The sequence below is a fragment of the Fusarium subglutinans genome (genome assembly GCF_013396075.1).
Source record: "Fusarium subglutinans strain NRRL 66333 chromosome Unknown NRRL66333_c0000252, whole genome shotgun sequence".
NCBI classification, from domain to species: domain Eukaryota; kingdom Fungi; phylum Ascomycota; class Sordariomycetes; order Hypocreales; family Nectriaceae; genus Fusarium; species Fusarium subglutinans.
Genome location: NW_023502315.1, coordinates 11,547 through 30,029, shown reverse-complemented (window position 1 = coordinate 30,029; position 18,483 = coordinate 11,547). Strand labels below are relative to the sequence as shown.

The 18,483-nt window shown below is 48.3% G+C and overlaps 7 protein-coding genes across 7 annotated transcripts; 6 read left to right on the top strand and 1 right to left on the bottom strand.

Moving 5' to 3' along the window:
* Window positions 1-215: 215 nt before the first annotated feature.
* FSUBG_12155 (putative argonaute like post-transcriptional silencing QDE-2) lies at window positions 216-6,653 on the top strand (the record flags this gene model as incomplete). The annotated part of the gene is made up of 10 exons (XM_036676915.1): window positions 216-252; window positions 395-550; window positions 602-993; window positions 1,040-1,652; window positions 1,706-1,901; window positions 1,948-2,085; window positions 3,438-3,629; window positions 3,691-4,742; window positions 4,880-5,127; window positions 5,175-6,653. The coding sequence occupies 10 exons, from the start codon at window positions 216-218 to the stop codon at window positions 6,651-6,653; spliced, it is 4,503 nt and encodes a 1,500-aa protein (XP_036532366.1).
* Window positions 6,654-7,362: 709 nt separating this feature from the next.
* On the top strand, window positions 7,363-8,517 carry FSUBG_12154 (myo-inositol 2-dehydrogenase; the record flags this gene model as incomplete). The annotated part of the gene is made up of 3 exons (XM_036676914.1): window positions 7,363-7,407; window positions 7,457-7,741; window positions 7,792-8,517. The coding sequence occupies 3 exons, from the start codon at window positions 7,363-7,365 to the stop codon at window positions 8,515-8,517; spliced, it is 1,056 nt and encodes a 351-aa protein (XP_036532365.1).
* A 338-nt stretch (window positions 8,518-8,855) lies between these two features.
* FSUBG_12153 (uncharacterized protein) lies at window positions 8,856-9,592 on the top strand (the record flags this gene model as incomplete). The annotated part of the gene is made up of 2 exons (XM_036676913.1): window positions 8,856-9,138; window positions 9,192-9,592. 2 exons carry the CDS (start codon window positions 8,856-8,858, stop codon window positions 9,590-9,592), a joined length of 684 nt encoding a protein of 227 aa, XP_036532364.1.
* Window positions 9,593-10,266: 674 nt separating this feature from the next.
* Window positions 10,267-10,655, top strand: FSUBG_12152 (thioredoxin Clot; the record flags this gene model as incomplete). The annotated part of the gene is made up of 2 exons (XM_036676912.1): window positions 10,267-10,530; window positions 10,581-10,655. 2 exons carry the CDS (start codon window positions 10,267-10,269, stop codon window positions 10,653-10,655), a joined length of 339 nt encoding a protein of 112 aa, XP_036532363.1.
* A 781-nt stretch (window positions 10,656-11,436) lies between these two features.
* Window positions 11,437-12,108, top strand: FSUBG_12151 (pyridoxamine 5 phosphate oxidase; the record flags this gene model as incomplete). The annotated part of the gene is made up of 1 exon (XM_036676911.1): window positions 11,437-12,108. The coding sequence occupies one exon, from the start codon at window positions 11,437-11,439 to the stop codon at window positions 12,106-12,108; it is 672 nt and encodes a 223-aa protein (XP_036532362.1).
* Window positions 12,109-13,184: 1,076 nt separating this feature from the next.
* Window positions 13,185-16,270, top strand: FSUBG_12150 (magnesium-translocating P-type ATPase; the record flags this gene model as incomplete). Its single annotated transcript, XM_036676910.1, has 8 exons — window positions 13,185-13,535; window positions 13,589-14,030; window positions 14,077-14,198; window positions 14,251-14,466; window positions 14,515-15,591; window positions 15,640-15,757; window positions 15,806-15,947; window positions 15,997-16,270. The coding sequence occupies 8 exons, from the start codon at window positions 13,185-13,187 to the stop codon at window positions 16,268-16,270; spliced, it is 2,742 nt and encodes a 913-aa protein (XP_036532361.1).
* A 326-nt stretch (window positions 16,271-16,596) lies between these two features.
* Window positions 16,597-17,989, bottom strand: FSUBG_12149 (Pth11-like integral membrane; the record flags this gene model as incomplete). The annotated part of the gene is made up of 5 exons (XM_036676908.1): window positions 16,597-17,071; window positions 17,125-17,510; window positions 17,562-17,629; window positions 17,681-17,717; window positions 17,780-17,989. 5 exons carry the CDS (start codon window positions 17,987-17,989, stop codon window positions 16,597-16,599), a joined length of 1,176 nt encoding a protein of 391 aa, XP_036532360.1.
* Between the last annotated feature and the right edge of the window lie 494 nt (window positions 17,990-18,483).

Below are 18,483 nucleotides of genomic sequence, written 5' to 3'. Positions count from 1 at the left end.
CTATCGCAGTAAGTATGAATATTTAATATAGTTCTTGAGGAAGTATGTCTCGTTGCAGTAAAAAAGCAACCAGATTCAACCTAGCGTCGATTGACTACCGTTTCGGGAATGTATCGGCGATGATTCGCCAACCCCGCCCCTCAGTGTCAGATCGGCGATACCTACTCTTCTCTTCTATGCTAGACATAGGAGGCCGCTAGTTGAGCCGCATCGACATGCCTGTACCCAAAAACCCCTGTACAGAATGCAAAAGTAAGTGAGCAACCCGATAGAAACCCAAATGACTAATGCACATTGCCAATTTCAGGCAAACACCTCAAATGTTCGTCCACTTCAGTCAAGTAGAAGTCAGAAAGCCCAGGAACTAGAAGCAAAATCTAACCCAAGGTCCCAGGCGCTGGTGACGAGGCTGTATGTACGCGATGTCTCAAGAAAGGGCTAGACTGTATCCGAGCGGGACGAGATCGGCAGTTCAGAGATGGCTCATCAGCAAAGTACGATGCCAAGTTCTCAGGGTCGCAGAACTGGGTGAACAGTAGTGCCAAGGAGTGTAAGTGCCTGCCTTGTAAGCTTCTCGAAGACATAGCTAATTGGACAACAGTTCGTCTTCAAACAAGTTCGCGTCGGGCAACACAGAGGATCGCTCTAGCAGATGAGGGTTCGTCTTTAGCAACAAACACAACAAGTCGACCGACTGTACACATCGACGTAACATCTAGTGGACCTCTTGGACTTGCAATGGGGGATTCAACATATTTTAATTCGACCGTTTCAACAAGTCTATCCCCTTCCCGTGGCGGGCACTCGCAACCTTCAGCCCTACCAGTATTTCAAACTCATCCTTCACAGCATCCTTTGGCACTATCTCAGCGCGGCCCTTCTTGGGGCGGTCTACTGCATGCACTAGAACCACCAAATCAACGAGACTTGCCATTGGAGGGTGTTCAAGAAGCGTGTCTATTACGATACTTTATCGAAGAGTTATCACATTGGGTGAGTTCAGCATCACCACGTCAGTATTTTGCTGATGGCTTTACAGTTCGATCTAGTCGATCCTCAACGGCGGTATCAGCTCACCGTCCCCGAGAGAGCCCGAAGGTATCCTCCCCTACTCAACGCCATCTTGGCAATGTCGGCACGACATTTGTGTCGAGTTGAGAAATACAAAACACCCCGAGGAATAGTCTATCGTGGTCAACCGTTGCCGAATCTCAGTCCACATTCTGCAGTTGAGTATATGCTCAAGTGCATTCCGGTCCTCAAAGACTTTCACACTACTGAAGATGGGGAGACACGAGAGTTGATAGTTACGACGGCTGTGATTCTACGTCACTTTGAAGAGCTCGATGACGAAGATGAAGATCCCGCTCTCGGTACTCGTCCAGACGAAGGTGTCAACTTCCTCGCAATCCTAAATGCTGTTCTTCGGAGTTTAACATCAGATGATCTTATCAACCGTCGAGAACTGCTTATCGCTTCGTACTGGGTTGCTTTGCGGCAAGAGGTTTACTACGCCCTTCGGAAGGGATATCCAGCCCAGATGGTTGAGCCGCCTGCTGAGTGGTCAGATATATCGCCAGCGAATAGGATCGTCTTCCATACAAGTCAGGTCACAAAATGGCTGTTTGATGACAAGTCGGAGAGTGGATGGCGTGAGTGCTTTTTAGTTCTTATAGGGTTCGCTTGCTAACAACTCGATGCGCAGACAAACTCAAAGAACAGGAAGAATATCTAGATCAATATGTGACAGGCCGCTTCGAGCCCATTCTTCATCGACCACCAGATCGGGTTCTAGGAGAGGTATTCCCAACGATGTGGTATGCATCGCCTATCGCCCTTACCGGCATGCAACACATGATGATAGCAAAGATGATCCTCACCGCTGAGTCACCTCTCCTCTCGTAAGTCCAACAGCCCCTCCTCCCATCCATGCACTGATTCCCCCAGGAAAGCCGAAGATGTCCGGACCGCATACCGTAAAGCTGAAGGCGAAGTGCGAAGCCTAGTCCTCCAAGTCTGCGGTACAGCCGTCCAACACCCCGAAACACAGCCAGGTCTCGTAAATGCCATCTTGGCTATTCAGATGTATGGTAGTTATTTCACTGATCCGTGGGAACAAGAAGCACTTAAGAAAACAGTTCAGATGTTTAAGGACTGTCAGGCTTGGCCGTTACCTAAAGCTTTGAGGGAGCGATATTATGAGTCATAGCGAGTTTTAAATCAAGTTCCATCGGCTCAAGAGAAGTTATATTGTATTTGCTGATAATGTCCTACGTATTGTGTTGTATTGATACACCCTTCCTCTTATGTTAGAATGACTCTGTTATATACTACCTTACAACTTGATATTCCTTCACCTTAATTAGCTAAGCCTGTCCTCATGTAAATGTCTTACTTTAAGAAAAGCAATAACTTACATTAAGCACAATGATTGATGAATTTTAATTCTTTAATACTACTTATCTTCAAGTTCCCTGCCATTAACTAGCCCTCGACTCTTGTCCTTGAAATTGTCCCATAACCTGTTCTATTGCAACACGGTAGTCTTCTGCTCCAGATCCTTCTGCCAGATATAATCATGGGGATAAAATGTTGCTGTCCGGGTCATCCATCTTCCACTCTTGTCTTTGTACATAGTTAGCTCTGCGGGTGCTTTTTCGTCTTTGCAATGAGACCCAAACCCGCCCCGTATGGTAACCATCCCAACTCGTTCGTACAGATCACCCTTTTCTATGGCGAAACATTATGTAAAGAGACGTTTTGACATTGATTTTGCGCTTAGCCGAATGCTCAACTATTTATTTGTTGTCAGGCAAGGAAAATCTGTCCTTACTCGATACTGCGAGTCCGCGGCGGAGGGGCCTGAAGATTGCCATAAATCTGCAACTTAAAATAGGCCTTGGAAAAGAAATATTACGAAAGAGTGAAAAGTCACAGGAGGTACGATTTGAATTGCTGCCTGATAAAAGGAGGGGAAGTGAAAGCTGAGCCAATAACATATCGTAGTTGGAATGCAGTAATGCCTAATAAGCAAATATCTAGAACATGTTTGATAAGCATGTGACCCGACGAATATTTGACCTGGAAGACCGTTCTCAAGAGCGCAAACGGGAAATTCGCCGCGCTTAAATTACGTTTGCGACAGGCGAGTAGGGAATTCAACCTCAGTTAGATCTAGATAACTGTACCAGCTAAGGTAGGCTTGGACAATAATAGTAGAGAGTTTGGAGATAGTGGCCTGCTGTTTGGGCTTTGACAAGAGGGGTTGAAGTTACGTCAGAGTGCCACAGCTGTTGGGCATAGCCACTACCCGGAATAGCAGTCGCCCAATACCCCGCATCTCTCTTTTTCATTCAATCCCCAAAGACTTCTTCCGGATCACTTTGCTTCTATACATTTCTTAGTGTCCTAGCTTACCCATCTAATAATATGTCTAGTGGGAACAGAGGTGGCGGAGATCGTGGAGGCCGGGGACGAGGCGGAGGGAGGGGTGACCGGGGCAATTATGGACCTCGGGGCGGCGGTAGTTTTCGGGGCGATACTGGCAGAGATAGGGGACAAGCTGGAGGTGGAAGAGGAGGTTATGGGAGGCCGACTGGCGGTGGTCAGCAAACTATCCAGATCTTTCCGTAAGGACCATATGGAGCAAAGTTAGTGTCATACTAAATGCTAATTGTGTCGATACTATAGCAACTCCCAAGGCCAAAACTCCCGGGTTGCAAACGCCGAAGATGCATTGCACCCAGCGACAAAGAAGAGGCTCAATCTCGATAGTCTGAAGCTAACCGAAGGTTTTCCCAGCCGTCCGGGATATGGCACTAGGGGCACCAAGATTGAACTTACGGCAAACTACGTCGAATTATTGCCGCCTTCGACCTTGAGTTTATATCGATACGATATTCAGGTCAGCCCTGTAGTTGTCGGTAGGAAACATTTCCGGGTTGTGCAGCTACTCCTCCAGGCGCCGGAATTTGCAGCCCGACAGGGCGACATTGCAACGGATTTCAGGTCTACTCTTGTCTCCAAAACAAAGTTTTCGCAGGACGAGGTCCTCGTTGAGGTTCCATATCGCTCAGAAGGTGAAGACGAACCGACTGCTAGGGCTACCGTATACAAGGTTCGTGTGCAATATACGAAAACTTTGGATGTCGGCGAGTTGGTCAACTACCTGAACTCAACGAGTCTCAGCCAGTCATTGGTAGATAAGCAGGAGTTGACGCAGGCTCTGAATATCTTTTTGAACCACTACGCCAAATCCGCAAAGAACCTCGTCACAATTGGATCCACAAAGAGCTTTTCTCTCAGCAGTGAAGCAGCAAGAGGAGACATCGGCTCTGGTTTGGAAATCATTCGAGGCTTCTTTTCAAGCGTGCGCGTAGCGACTTGTCGCATTCTTGTCAACATCAATGTTAGCCATGGAGCATTTTATCATGCTGTTCCTTTACCGGAGCTCATGAGAAGTTACGGACTTTACAGCACCGTCATGTTGGAAAGGTTTCTCAAATTGGTTCGCATCCAGACAACGCATCTTCCCGAGAAGCGTAACAAAGCGAACGGAGTTATTCCCCGCGTCAAGACTATCTTCGGGCTTGCCAGGAAAGACGACGGACATGGTCTGGCCCACCCGCCGCGCGTTAAACAGCACGGGGCGGGTGCCAAAGATGTGGAGTTCTGGCTCGATGGTCAAGCTAGCACCACTGCCGCACCCAAGCCGGTAGCCAAGGGAGGCGTCAAAGGGAAGGGTAAAGGGAAGGGCAAGGCCCAGGCAGAGAGCTCGGCAGCTTCTACCCCTGGGAGGTATATCACTGTGCTTGACTTTTTCAGAATGAGTTGTTTTCACTCTCCACCGCTCTATACACTATCGCTGACTGTGACGCAGCATACAATCGAGTTCTACGAGAACCGCAACTTCCATTGGTTAACTGTGGCAACCGGAACAATCCGATGTATCTCCCGGCAGAGGTCTGCGTTGTCCTCCCAGGTCAGCCCTCCAAGTCGAAGCTCAACGTGAACCAAGCGCAACAGATGATTCGCCACGCTGTTCGAAAGCCATGGGAAAATGCGAACTCCATTTGTAGCGAGGGTGTGAAGACTGTTGGTCTAGATGAGAACACCAATGTACTTTTGGTACGTTTTCGCTCCAATTTTGTATACTACATACTGACACCGTTTAGCGTTCTTTCGGTCTGAAAATCACACCGGGACTCATCAAAGTTCCAGGTCGCATCCTCTTTGGTCCAAAGGTTATTTACAAAAACAACAAGGCCGCTGATCTCCGCTTCGGTAGTTGGAACATGACGAATACTAGATTTAACATTGGCGCGTCCCTTGCCAAATGGTCATACCTGATGATCTCTGTTCCTGGGATGCGCGACTCTTTCGACCAGCAAAGCTCGCGGGCCGTTATGAATGAGTTCCACGCCGCCCTGCAGAAAATCGGCGTCAACACTGCTCAGCCGTTTCCAGGTCAACGCCTCCAACTTCAACATCAAGACGATCCCGCGCTCGGCCCAACTTTGCAGCGTGCTGCTAGAGACTTGGATCTACTTTTCATCATCCTGCCCGGACCAAACATGCCAGTATACAAGCGCATCAAGACGATCGCCGACAAGAACTATGGTATCCACACTATCTGCTCCGTGGGTTCCAAACTGGCGAAAGACCGCGGTCGCGACCAATATATGAACAATGTCGCTTTGAAGTTCAATCTCAAGCTTGGCGGCATCAATCAGAGGGTGGAGAACAAGAATCTCGGCATCATCGACCAGGACAAGACAATGGTTGTCGGCATCGACGTCACGCACCCCTCACCTGGCTCGTCTTCCAACGCGCCTTCTGTCTCTGCAATGGTGTCTTCCATTGACAAATTCCTAGGTCAATGGCCCGCAACGTTGCGCATACAGCGCGCAAGACAAGAGAACGTGGACGATCTCACGGAGATGCTTAAATCGCGCCTTGGCCTCTGGAAGACAAAGGGCAAGCACGCCGCTCTCCCGGAGAATATTATCATATACCGCGACGGAGTCTCCGAAGGCCAATATGACATGGTTATCTCACAAGAGCTTCCTCAACTCCGCCGCGCGTGCGAGCAGATGTACCCAGCAGCTGATACCAAAAAAGGTCTTCCACGCTTCACTATCATAGTCTGCGGCAAGCGGCACAAAACGAGATTCTATCCCACTACTGCACAAGACTGCGATAGGTCTGGCAATACTAAACCTGGTACCGTCGTCGACCGCGGAGTGACTGAGGCGCGGAACTGGGATTTCTTCTTGCAGGCACACGCTGCACTTCAAGGGACCGCACGCCCATGTCACTATTACATCGTGCATGATGAGATATTCCGGCAGATTTATGCGAATTCGATTCCACTTCCTTTCCAGAGCATCGCCGATATCGTGGAGGATCTCACACACAATATGTGCTACCTATTCGGCCGCGCCACCAAGGCTGTTAGTCTATGCCCCCCGGCGTACTATGCTGATCTCGCGTGTGAGCGCGCGCGGTGCTATTTGGCTGGTCTTTTTGACACGCCGTCGCCGAGTGCAGCCCCGTCCGTGGCTGGAACTTCGGCAGCTGGAGGAAGCGGGCAGCTAAGTCCTGATGATGTACAAATCCATCAAAAGCTGAGGGACACGATGTTCTATATCTAGTTTAAATATCAACAATACAAAAATGCTAGTTTCTGCTTTATTTAACGACACAGGCTCATGTGCCTCTAGGCGAAAGGCATAATAGCCCTCTTATGAATAATATATTATTTTCGTCAATTTCAAAAGCCTTGATCCTATAAAACGCCACTGTAACAATCAATGTATTAACTTGATTTTAAAGTAAATATAACGCAAAAGCTCCTGGGTCTAATAGATTTAAACTGATCCCGGTACTGACTATACTTTCTTATTCAACTTTCATACAAGCTCAGTTGCAGATTATTAAATGTCTGGTTTCGTGTTGTAACGGAGTTTTGTTCCGACGTTTATGTTGGGACTAAAAAACCAGATGCGGCAATCCTGAGCGTAATCGCCGCTTCTTGCCAATAAAAGCTAGCCTTCACCTCTGAGCTACCTAATCAAGCAGCCAGCGCCACGGAATGTCTTCATATAGTAGCTACGGCGACGGAAAGTCGGCGATACTTCCTTAGATAGGTGACTATTTGTTGGCTTTGAATGCGATCATGTCTATCAAGACAAGATATTCGGAGATGGTTTGCAAGATGATCATAAGCTCTTACACAACAGGTATGAAGAAGGCAGATACATAAAGAGGTCAGTTTCTTTTCCATCTCATCGCCATCCTCATCCTCACCCAGCCCAACAGAACAGCCTTCCATTTACCTTTTTATTTTATTTACCATATACTATGTCTCAGACCTTAAACATCGCGGTTGTTGGTCTTGGCCGAATGGTAGATATTTATTCCTCCACTCTATACCTATTTTGCTAACTAGAAATAGGGCAAGCGACACGTTCATACTCTTCTGTATAGGGTACCTCGTGCTCGAGTTGTCGCAGTATGCAGCTCCATGGAGCATGAAGTCAAGTGGGCCAAAGAGAACGAAGAGTATAAAGAGTTCGATATCTCTGTCTATGACAGCTACGATGAGATGCTCAATCACCCTGGACTCCAAGCTGTGTGGGTTTCTACCAGCACTGATGTGCACTCCAGCCAGTCGCTTGCTGCTATTGACAAGGGACTGCACGTCCTTTGCGAGAAGCCTTTGAGCACTGACATGGCTGATGTATGTGTCGACTCAATCTTTTTGCCGAGACTTGTTGACCATGAGGATAGGCTCAAACTGTCGTTGATGCAGCAAAGAAGAACCCTCACCTAAAAGTCATGGCTGGTTTCTCTCGCCGCTTTGACGCTTCATACCGCGATGCAGCTAAAAAGATTCACAACGACAAGGCCATCGGAGAGCCATTTATGGTCCGCTCCAATACCTGTGATCTTCTCGACGAAACTGGCTTCTTCGTTCGTTACGCCTCTCGCAACGGCGGTATTTTCGTCGACTGCGCCATTCACGACATTGACTTATCTCTCTGGTACCTCGGCAACCCCATCCCTAAAGCATGCTGGGCAACCGGCACTCTCCAACACCATCCTGAGCTCAAAGATCTCAACGACGTGGACAATGCAGTCGGTATAGTCGAATTCTGGGGCGGCAAGATTGCTTACTTCTACTGCTCTCGAACTCAAGCCCACGGTCACGATGTCTGTACTGAAATCACCGGAAAGACTGGCAAGATCTCAGTCAATGTCGTTCCCAAGGCTAATAATGTTGTTCTTGCGGATAAGCTCGGCGTTCGCCATGAGGTTCAGCCTGAGTATTGGCAGCGATTTGAGGATGCTTTTGCGTTGGAGGCTAATGAATTTACTGATGCGGTGTTGAAGGACAAGCCGGTGCCTCTGCCTATAGAGGGAGGGATGCAGGTTATGAATATCGGTCGAGCGCTTCAGCATGCGTTGTTGAGTGGGAACTTGGTCAAGTTTGATGATGAGGGCAATTGGGAGTAACAGGGTTAAGCATAGAATGCATTGGCTTGAGTACTAGCTGGGAAATATTTCGACGATTGATAGTGAGACGAAAGTCTTTGAGGTATGATATGACGGTGAAATGCATGATAAGCTACTGTATTGAAGCATGTGATTTGATGCTATTCCCAGCCACTTTTATGCACAATAATGCACCTGGTCGCATGATGCATTCTCCCCCGACCAATCAAAAAGGGGGCATATATCCACCCACAAGCATGAAATACCCACCCGAAAATTAAACGCGCTTCTTATCTCTCTCAACCTCAAATCTCGACTTTCACCTTCACTTCACCTTGCCTCAAAACCACTCACTCACGATGGGCATCTTCCGCGTGGCCAGAAAAACAGTCTTCACCGGCTTGTTGGGCACTTCCACAGCCGCCGCGTACCTCGCCTCTCAAAACCCCGTCATCTCCCCGCTCCCCGCCAACGACCCCATCTGGTCGTCTCGACTCTTTAGGAGGGCTAATCCGAACGGTAATCCTGCTACCCAAGATGTCGTCATCAAGCGCATTCCCTTTGACAAGATTCGTCCGGAATTGCTGCAGAATAATAATGACTTGACGCTTGAGTTCTGTCGTGGAGTTTGGAGCGGTTGGGGTAAGTAGCCTTTTTGTCGCAATGAGTTTTTGAGTTATCGCTCACCGTTTTAGGCTTCGCTATCCAGCGTCGATATCTAGATTTCAAGTGGCGAGGTCCTGAGACTGAACAGCAGCTGTGGGATAATGAGCAGCTCTCTACTAGCAACTATGACAAAGGCACCGCCATCACCGATCATTTTGAGGTCGTTGAGAAGACTCCTACGTCCATCACCGTGCGCTGCGGCGACTCGCCGCGCAACCAGCCCCTGCGCCCGTCTGATGGTCTCTTCCAGATCAGCGCTACCATCGACAAGACGCACGAGGAGGTTGAGTTGAGGCTCAAGAGTGTCTTGTTCTCCAGCGAGGGCAAGATTGCTGGGAACAAGGGTCCCATGCCTGGATGGATGACGGAGCTGCATCAGTGGTACGCCCGAATTTGGGCTGAGACTGGGTCTTGGAGACTTCTTAAGTGATGGGAGGATTATGAGTTATGATATACCATGTAGATCGTGGGCAGGTGCTGCACTGACGAAATGAACGAACATGTTTCTGAAATGCAAGATCTTTTTATGCGTTCCATTTGTTTCTCTTACTCTTTTCGGCTTGAATCAAGCGGTGATCTGGATCGATACGCTGAGACCTTGCAGAATTCTGACAGATTATGTGAAGATGACATGCGTCTTTAAGAAAGGAACATCAGTCACGACATTCATTCAGACTTTTCGTCATACGATGAGCCCCGCTCACTTCACTGTGCCAGTGTATGTAGCCGAGGGCACGGCGATGCTCAACCAGATACTGAAATGTTAGAAATATGAGTGCATAACGATTGATCAGCAGGCGGACAATTGATAAAGACTGGCGAGAGTGAACTGTAATGTATATCTGAGTACCAGAAAAATAAGCGCACTGTCACTTGCCACTAATTTTGAACCTATCACCATGTGCTAATAGGCTCACGCACTGTCTTAGTCATCAAAGCCGGGTCAAGTTTTTGCGACCTGGCGTCTTGGTCGAGAATCTTGGCTGACATATCACGGCGATTAAGCTTCGACTCCCATCCATTTAATCCTTCAATCCTGCACCAAAAACCCATCATCAACCTCCTCTGCCTCCTCTTCAACCCCGAGAGACCATCACCGCCAAAATGCCTCTCATCGACGCCGACACCCCACCAACCTCCACCGACACTCACTACGTCGTCTACTTCGCCTCAGGCGAGCCCTCATGGTGTCCCGACTGCCGCGATGCCCTCCCCGCACTGAAGGCTGTCTTTGGCGGCGCTTCTGATCCTACCGCTTCCATTGTCCGCGTGGGTTCGCGTGAGGAGTGGCGGGCTACTCCCAAGAACAAGTATCGCCTTCCTCCGTACAATGTCAATGGCGTTCCTACGGTCGTGAAGTACAAAGATGTAAGTTAAATTATTGGAATAGCTGTGGATTTGAACTAATGGGGGTTCAGGGCAAGGAGGTTGGACGACTGGGCGATAAGGAGAGTCAGATTGAATCTTCTCTCCGCAAGTTAGTGAAGCAGTAAAGGCGCTTTTGATGAGGAGTCGCCGCTGGGTACAACTGAACTCGGAGGGCCATCTCATACTGAGAATGGTTCCTGTCGCTCAATATCGAAGAAGCCTGTTTAGCGTCTAACAAGATCATATCGTGCAAGCGGACCAACCAGTGGACAGTTAAGCATCGATCGGAAGCTAAAGATAGAAATAAATAAAGGATAGAGGTTTCTCCGATGCTTTAAAATGACTTGTAATTGAATCGACGTCACTGTTTCCATGTATTCATTTGTTAAGGTGTATTCTCACTTGTGAAGTGTCTTGCATTGCTGGCATAATTGACATCAAATTCATCACTTTGGGTAGTTACAGTCTGGACCGATACTATAAGTCGGACAAAAGATAAGCCCTTAATAAACTACTTCCTTTTCCCATAATAAGTGATATAGGAACCGTCAGATAATCAATAACTTGAATACGTTGCGGATGCGTAACCGTGCCGTTTGGGTGTAGCCCGCACCACCATAGTCTGCCTATTTTCACAGAGAATTCCAGCTACAACTATCCTAAAGAATTTTGATACGAGAATCTTTTAGATCAATCGTCCTGTTATAGAGTGCGTTGATTCATGAAAGTATCAAATCCGATACCGGATCATGATGAATCAGATACGGATTAGTGATCGTCTTTGATACTTCCCAAATCAGGCGTGCGAGTCACATTCAATATCTCAACTACTCTTAAATACCCGTGTCCTTCCAGCTTGATTAACTTATTCCGCTCGCATAAACATAAGTTCCAAGACCCTACATAATGGCAAGCAACGGACTTCAAGCCAAGCTTCGCGCCCTTCCTGTTTTAGAAGGAGCATCGCATCCCAAAGCAGAATTCACTTCATTCCCTGAAACCCCTCACCAAGCATTCGAGACATGGCTCGACGAGGCTATCTCGTCCAACGTCCCCGAACCCCACGCCATGACAATTTCAACGGTAGATGATCAAGGCCACCCCGATGCGCGCGTCCAAATCCTCAAGAACGTCGATCACCGCGGCTGGCACTTCGCCATCAAAGCCACCAGCCCCAAAGGCCGCCAGATCTCATCGAACAACAACGTCGCGCTTACATTCTACTGGCCCAAAATCGGACGACAGATCCGTCTACGCGGAAAAGCCAATGCCCTGCCTAAGGATGAGTGTGAGCAGGATTGGACGGCTCGGTCGGCTATGGCCAAGATCACTGCCAAGGTGTCGAGGCAGAGCGAACCACTTAATGACCCGCATGAACTGGAGGCCAAGATGGCGGAAGCCGTGAAACGTCATGAGATTGAGGGACAGGAGCCTAGTTCTGAGGGTTGGGTGGTTTATGCGGTTGCGCCGCAGACGGTTGAGTTCTGGCAGGCTTCTGGTGATCGTCTGCACCAGCGAGTGAACTACACTTTGGATCCTGCCCAGAACACCTGGAGCAAGACAGCTCTTTGGCCATAAGTCCCGATACCATATCAGGGGAGATTTATGTATACGTGCATATACGCCGGGTATAACACGATTAGCTCTCCCTTATTCCATTAGCGGGCTTACGCGTCCTCGATATCGCCCAGAGTCTAGACCCAAGCCTCATCGAACAACTCATATAAAATCACATTCAACTTCGGATCTTGACGTGCCGTTCATGAAAAAATAAAAAGACGCAAATGCGAAAAAGGGAGGTCGGTAGTTTCGGCCAAGGGGGCTGTGCAGTGCCTGATCGCCAATTGTTAATCACGGCATCGCCCGCTGGGCTGTGTTTTTGTAATTTGGCAACTTAGCACCATTTGAGATTTTATGAGAAAAAGGATACCTCGGAGAAATTTAATTTGCTGAGAACAAGTCATGGAGTTACATGCCCTCTACATCAGGCGATTTTTTGTCAGTGTCGCCAAGTTCCTTGTTGCACATCAATGACCGCATTTCACATAGTTCTCTTTGTTATTCGGAACTCGGCTCTTGTATGCAGGTACCTTGATAGTAACTTGGCGCTTGGCTACGAGATATTTCCTGGCATATGTGCTTCTATACAACGTAGTAGGTCTTGTCGCCAAGGGTATTCGGCACGTTGTATACGAGAGGTTATTAGATGGATACTCTCGGCATGAGTCACCCCCACAAGCAATAACACATGCTTTTGTTTCTTGGCCGTGTTAGTTTGGAAAAGATTTTCGTTTATTATTTCTTAGGCTATAATCAGGAGAAAGTTTACAAGTTCATGATTTGTATATATCACTGATCCCCCCAACTTCCTGCACATTGCTTTGCTTTGCTCTACTTTACTCACAGTAAATTATTCTGTTCAGTTCGATGAACAACTCTATTGTTGCAGTTTCCCTACCTTTCGAAAATCTGGAGAACTCGTTGAAACTTCTCCTCTTCAGAGGAATCGCCAAGTCTGAAGCAGCAGACTTTGATCCACCTTAAGTTTTGTAGGAGCCCAATGCTACCTTTGCTACAAAGGCTGTTTAACTGACAGTTTTAGATTTGGTGTAGAATCTTCGAAAACGAATGACCCGTCAACCGATGTTAACATCATGGCCCGCCGCGACACTAACATCCTTGGCCGTCTTCACGGCAAATCCCGCACGCGAACTGCGACATGGCAACTAAACCCAGACCGGGCAACCAAGAGCACGCCAGAAGATATTCTGCGGTGGATTGCGTCCATGACTCCTGATACGGCGCTTGCGCATTTGGTTTCGAGCAGTGATGGCATTTCTGAGGCTGAGGCTACTGTACGACGACGCATTCAGGGTCAAAATGTTGTTTCGTCGCGGAAGCCGCAGTCTTGGTTTATGCTGTTGCTGAGTGTCATTCCGAATCCGTTTAATATTCTGTTGATGTTTTTGGCGATTCTTAATGTTGCGATGCCGGATCCTAGCTGGGTGAGTATGGTGTTGAAAGTAGAGGGTTGGTGGTGGGGCTAATGAGGTAACAGGAAGGGTTTGCTATTCTTATGGTCATGATCGTTATTTCTGTCGGTGTGCGCTTCTGGCAAGAGTTCCAAAGCGGTGTCGCAATCTTTCGTCTTCAATCCGCCATCATTCCCAAGATTCGAGTCCGCCGACCTGCAACTTACACAGACGAGCTTCAACTCTCCTGGACCGAAGGCACTGTTCTCGAGACTGACCTCGTCCCTGGAGATATCGTCATTCTGGTCCCTGGCGCCATCGTCCCCGCTGATTGTCTTATCCTCGAGTCTTCGTACTTGAGGATTAGTCAGTCTGCTTGGACGGGTGAGAGTGAGCCTGTGGGTAAGGATGCGGGACCTCATGATGCGAAGGAAGCATTCTCGATCTTTGACTTTAGTAATGTTGCGCTTATGGGGACGAATATTGTGAGTGGTCACGGTGTTGGACTTGTTATTCGGACTGGTGATGGTAAGTCATCTCTAGCCCTGGCAGAGAACGTGGCTAATGTTTGTAGATGCTATGATTGCAACCATGGTCAAGGAGGTTGAGAAGAAGCGACAGCCCAACGCCTTCCAAAAGGGCATCCTCAATGTTACCTGGATGCTCATCGGCTTCATGATCGTCATGGTTCCCATTGTAAGTAATTCTCAAAACCAGCCGCCGACTTCAACTGGCTGATCATGCTCAGGTTCTCTGCATCTCCGGCAAAGTCACAGGAGACTGGAAGAACGCAGCGCTCTTCAGCATCAGCGTCGCAGTCGGTCTCGTTCCAGAGATGCTTCCCGCCATCGTCAACGCCAATCTCGCACGAGCCGCCCATCAGCTTTCCAAGAAACAAGCCATCGTCAAGCGTCTCGACTCGGTTCAGAATCTCGGCGCCATGACTGTTCTGTGCAGCGACAAGGTATGCATTCCATCTCAGCGACTTTACCCAGTGCTAACGACAAGGCAGACAGGAACTTTAACCAAGGACGAGCTCTCGGTGCACAAGTACTCCAACGCCGAAGGTGAAGACATGCTCAACATCATTGAACTCGCAAAAGTCGACTCCCAAATCCAAGGTAACAGCGGCAACAACATGGACAGAGCTATTCTCAACTATCACCTCCCGAACGGCGATGAAGTCGGTGTAGCACACTACGAACAAGTCCGCGTTATTCCCTTCGACTTCGAACGTCGTCGCTCAGGCTGTATCGTCCGCGGCATCACAGGCCAGTACCTCCTCATCGTAAAAGGCGCGTTCGACGAAGTCCTCACCCGCTGCTCTTCCATGCGGTCAGCCGGTAAGAGCGAGTATCTCAGCACTGAGATGCAAGCTCGATGGAGACAACTCGCTATGCAGAAGAGTATGGATGGATATCGTGTTCTTCTCGTCGCGTCGCGTATTCTTGGAAAGTCTTATGTTAATGAGCTCGATATGCTTGAGACGGACATGACGCTTGAGGGAATGATCAGTTTCTCCGATCCACCAAAGGACGACGCCAAAGACGCCATCGCAAGCCTCACCGAGCTCGGTGTTCAAGTCAAGGTCTTGACCGGCGACTCTCTCCCTGTGGCTCTCAACATCTGCCGCTTCCTCGAACTCCTCCAGCACTCCGAAACGATGGACGACGACGCCGAAGCCATCTCCGGTCCTGAACTCGCTCTCCTCGAAGACTCGGATGAATTCGACCTCGCCGTTGAACGATGCAGTGTCTTCGCCAAAGTAACGCCCAAGCAGAAGAGCCTCATTGTTCTCGCTCTTCAGAAGGCCGGTAATTGCGTTGGTATGCTCGGTGACGGGATCAACGACTGCGGTGCGCTTCGAGATGCAGATGTTGGAATCTCTGTTGACTCTGGCGCGGGCGTAGCAAAGGATTGTGCGGATTTGATACTGACGGAGAAGGGGCTTTCCATTATTGTGCGGAGTGTAATTTTGGGAAGGATTACACATGGGAATACTATCAAGTATATCAAGATGGTAGCTTCGTCCAATTTTGGTAATGTTTTTAGTATTCTGGCGGCTAGTGCTTGGCTCCCTTACACGCCGGTGAGTAGCTTATAATGTCTTGCAGGGAGTATGCTAACTTGTGTATAGATGACCAGCATTCAGCTTCTCGCTCAGAATCTTCTGTATGACATCAGTCAGATCGCCATTCCTTGGGATCGCGTTGATGAAGAGTATCTGACCCAACCACGACGATGGAACGCCAAGGGTAAGTTTTCTTGTCTCCCCCCCAATGGCCATGTCTAACAAGCAGCAGACATCCTCAAGTTCATCGTTGTCCTCGGTCCTACAAGTTCAGTCATCGACATGTGCACTTTCTCTCTCAACTGGTTCTTCTACGGCATTCGAACTACATCCGACAATGTCAAGCTGGCACAAACACACTGGTTCCTTCAAGGGTAAGCTATCCCCAACTCTTCCCATTTTCCACCACTAATACTCTGATAGTCTTCTCACCCAGACAATGATCGTCCACTTGCTCCGTACAGCCAAAATTCCTTTTGTCCAGAGCCGGGCAGCGCCGATCCTTGTATTCTCGACTGCGTCGATTATGGCGATTGGTTTTGTCCTACCCTGGATCCCGGCGTTCAGACCCGCGTTTAGCTTTGCTCAACCAGCGACGACATTTGTTGGGTTCTTGGCTGCTGAGCTGTTGCTTTACGCTGTGGAGGTCCAGATTGTCAAGATGATTTATATCAAGATCTTTGGTACATGGCTATGAAACAAGTCCACAATGCTTGCAGTTGGGGTATGATGGGTTATGACGGGGGACAAAACAATGAGGGGATGGGGTTTTTCATCGGTTCGCCCGGTTTTCCCTATCTCGTGGTAAAGGTATAGTTTATTAGGACTTTAATATATATATTTCTCTTGTTAATTCTATTCACTAAGCCTATGATATATATACCGTAGATATAAAAATAATAACTTTTTATCTCACCTAAACTCTTAATCTTAAATGAGTAAGCGTTAGCGATAACTGTATTTTACAAAATGCAGATACATAATAGAATCCCTTGTCTTTAAGTATGCCCTTTTCTAGATTCATCATCTTTCCTCTGTTTGCTGTGTATAACTCGTATGGACATGAATACCTTGTTTGTTGACATTCTCTGCTGAGCTCGATTGAGTAGAGGCTGTGTGACCCAAGGTCTCGCCACCCGTTATCCGGTTGGTCAGCTCAGCCTCATCATCATGATCTGCAAGCTTAAGCTTATCGCCTCCTCCGAAGTACCTGGACCCTCCGTATGTAAACATAGGCCCTTTTGGGTTCGACGCAGCACTCTTCCACTGCTTGGAGCTAGTCCCTGTTCCTTTTGCATCTTGGCTGCCCAACGTTGAAGAGATCTTGTCTCGAATGATATGTCGCAACGGCGCAAGGTGCGGAAGACATGCGGATACAATTGCAATACACGGTTCGAGGTCAGACCAAATGAAGACGGGTCCCATGGCTCTTGTGACGTCCTTGGTCTTGGAAAGCTCAGAGAGGAAGTGGATGCGTACGGCGCTAGCAGCGCAGACACTATTGGTAATAGTTAGTATAAATATATTCATGGCTGAGCATGAGTAACTCACAAACCTCCTAACATAAGAATACCAGCAACGCCGACCCTCTTCCGTAGTGACATTTGTAGCCGGAAGATATGCGGTATAGGTATAAGAAGGATATAAAAATCGTTGATCATGTTGATGATACCAAGGGCGAGAAAGAACGTATTGATGTCAATGCAGGTCCCCTCTGTGCCCGCGAACTGTGTCCAAAAGTGGTCTAACGGTCGACAGACGTTTCCCATAGTGACCCAAACCACAATGGGATACGATATCGAAAGGAAGTACCCAAACTTCATGGAAAGGGCGAAGAGAAGCTCCGTGGAAAGGAAAATGCGGCTGTAGAAGAGCAGGATCGAAATCTTGATGACGGCACAGGATGCAGAGTATAAAAACGTGTATCCAAATAGTATCTGTGGTTATTAGCTGAGTGGTGAACTGAATTGAAGGATACCCAAATTCACCTTGTAGATCTGTTCTAGGCTGACTAGGTCGACAGCCCATATGTGCTTACCTGCACCGTAATGACCACCTGAGAGCTGTTAGTATGAAAGTAGAGTCGGCCTTCGTAATGCTGGCATACCTGCTATAGCCAAAGCTGCAGTTCCCCCTACGAGCGCCTGTATATAGTATTTATTTGTCAGCTATTGAAGCTTTGGAGTGAGGGTTGGGTGAGTATTACCATAGAGATGATGATAACCCAGTCATCCCAGTGTATCTTGGTCTGCTGGATATTTCTAGCAGTAAATCGAAGTGCGATGGCGATCAGCGCGAGTATCAATACACTGATTATAGCGGCTCTGTCGGACGCCGCAGTGTTGGCACTGAGGTCAACGTCAGGGGGAAGAGGGCCGGCGATAGCAATGATTAGAGGGTCGATCGGGGAATCCATGCTTGAGCAGTGGTTTGAGGGATCCTAAGAAAGTAAACATTCGGCGATTAAATCCGTGCAAAGAACGAGAGAATGGGAACTTGGGAAGTTCAAATGACTTTGATAGAAAAGCATGAGCATGCCCTGTTCGGAGACAACTGTTGGTAGGAACATGTTTACGGATAAATCTTAATGGTTGTGTTTGAGTGAAAAGTAATGCCGAGGGACTTTCGAGACAAGCAGCGGACAAACCAACATATGCAGTTGGTACTGGATGTCATGCTAATATGGGGATCTTCCAGGTTCTTTTGCACATTTGATACCAACTTGACGTTACATCAAACCACAACCGCACCAACCAAATACTCTTCCGGGCATTCCCGCCTTGTTCCCACGAGCGTATGCCGGGCCGTGTTCCGCTGTCCAATCAGTTGCCCGTTGGGAACCAGGGTTCGCCATTTCCGGCTTCTATTCTTTGAGGATGTTGTGCGTCTTGGACTGACCACGTTGGTTCA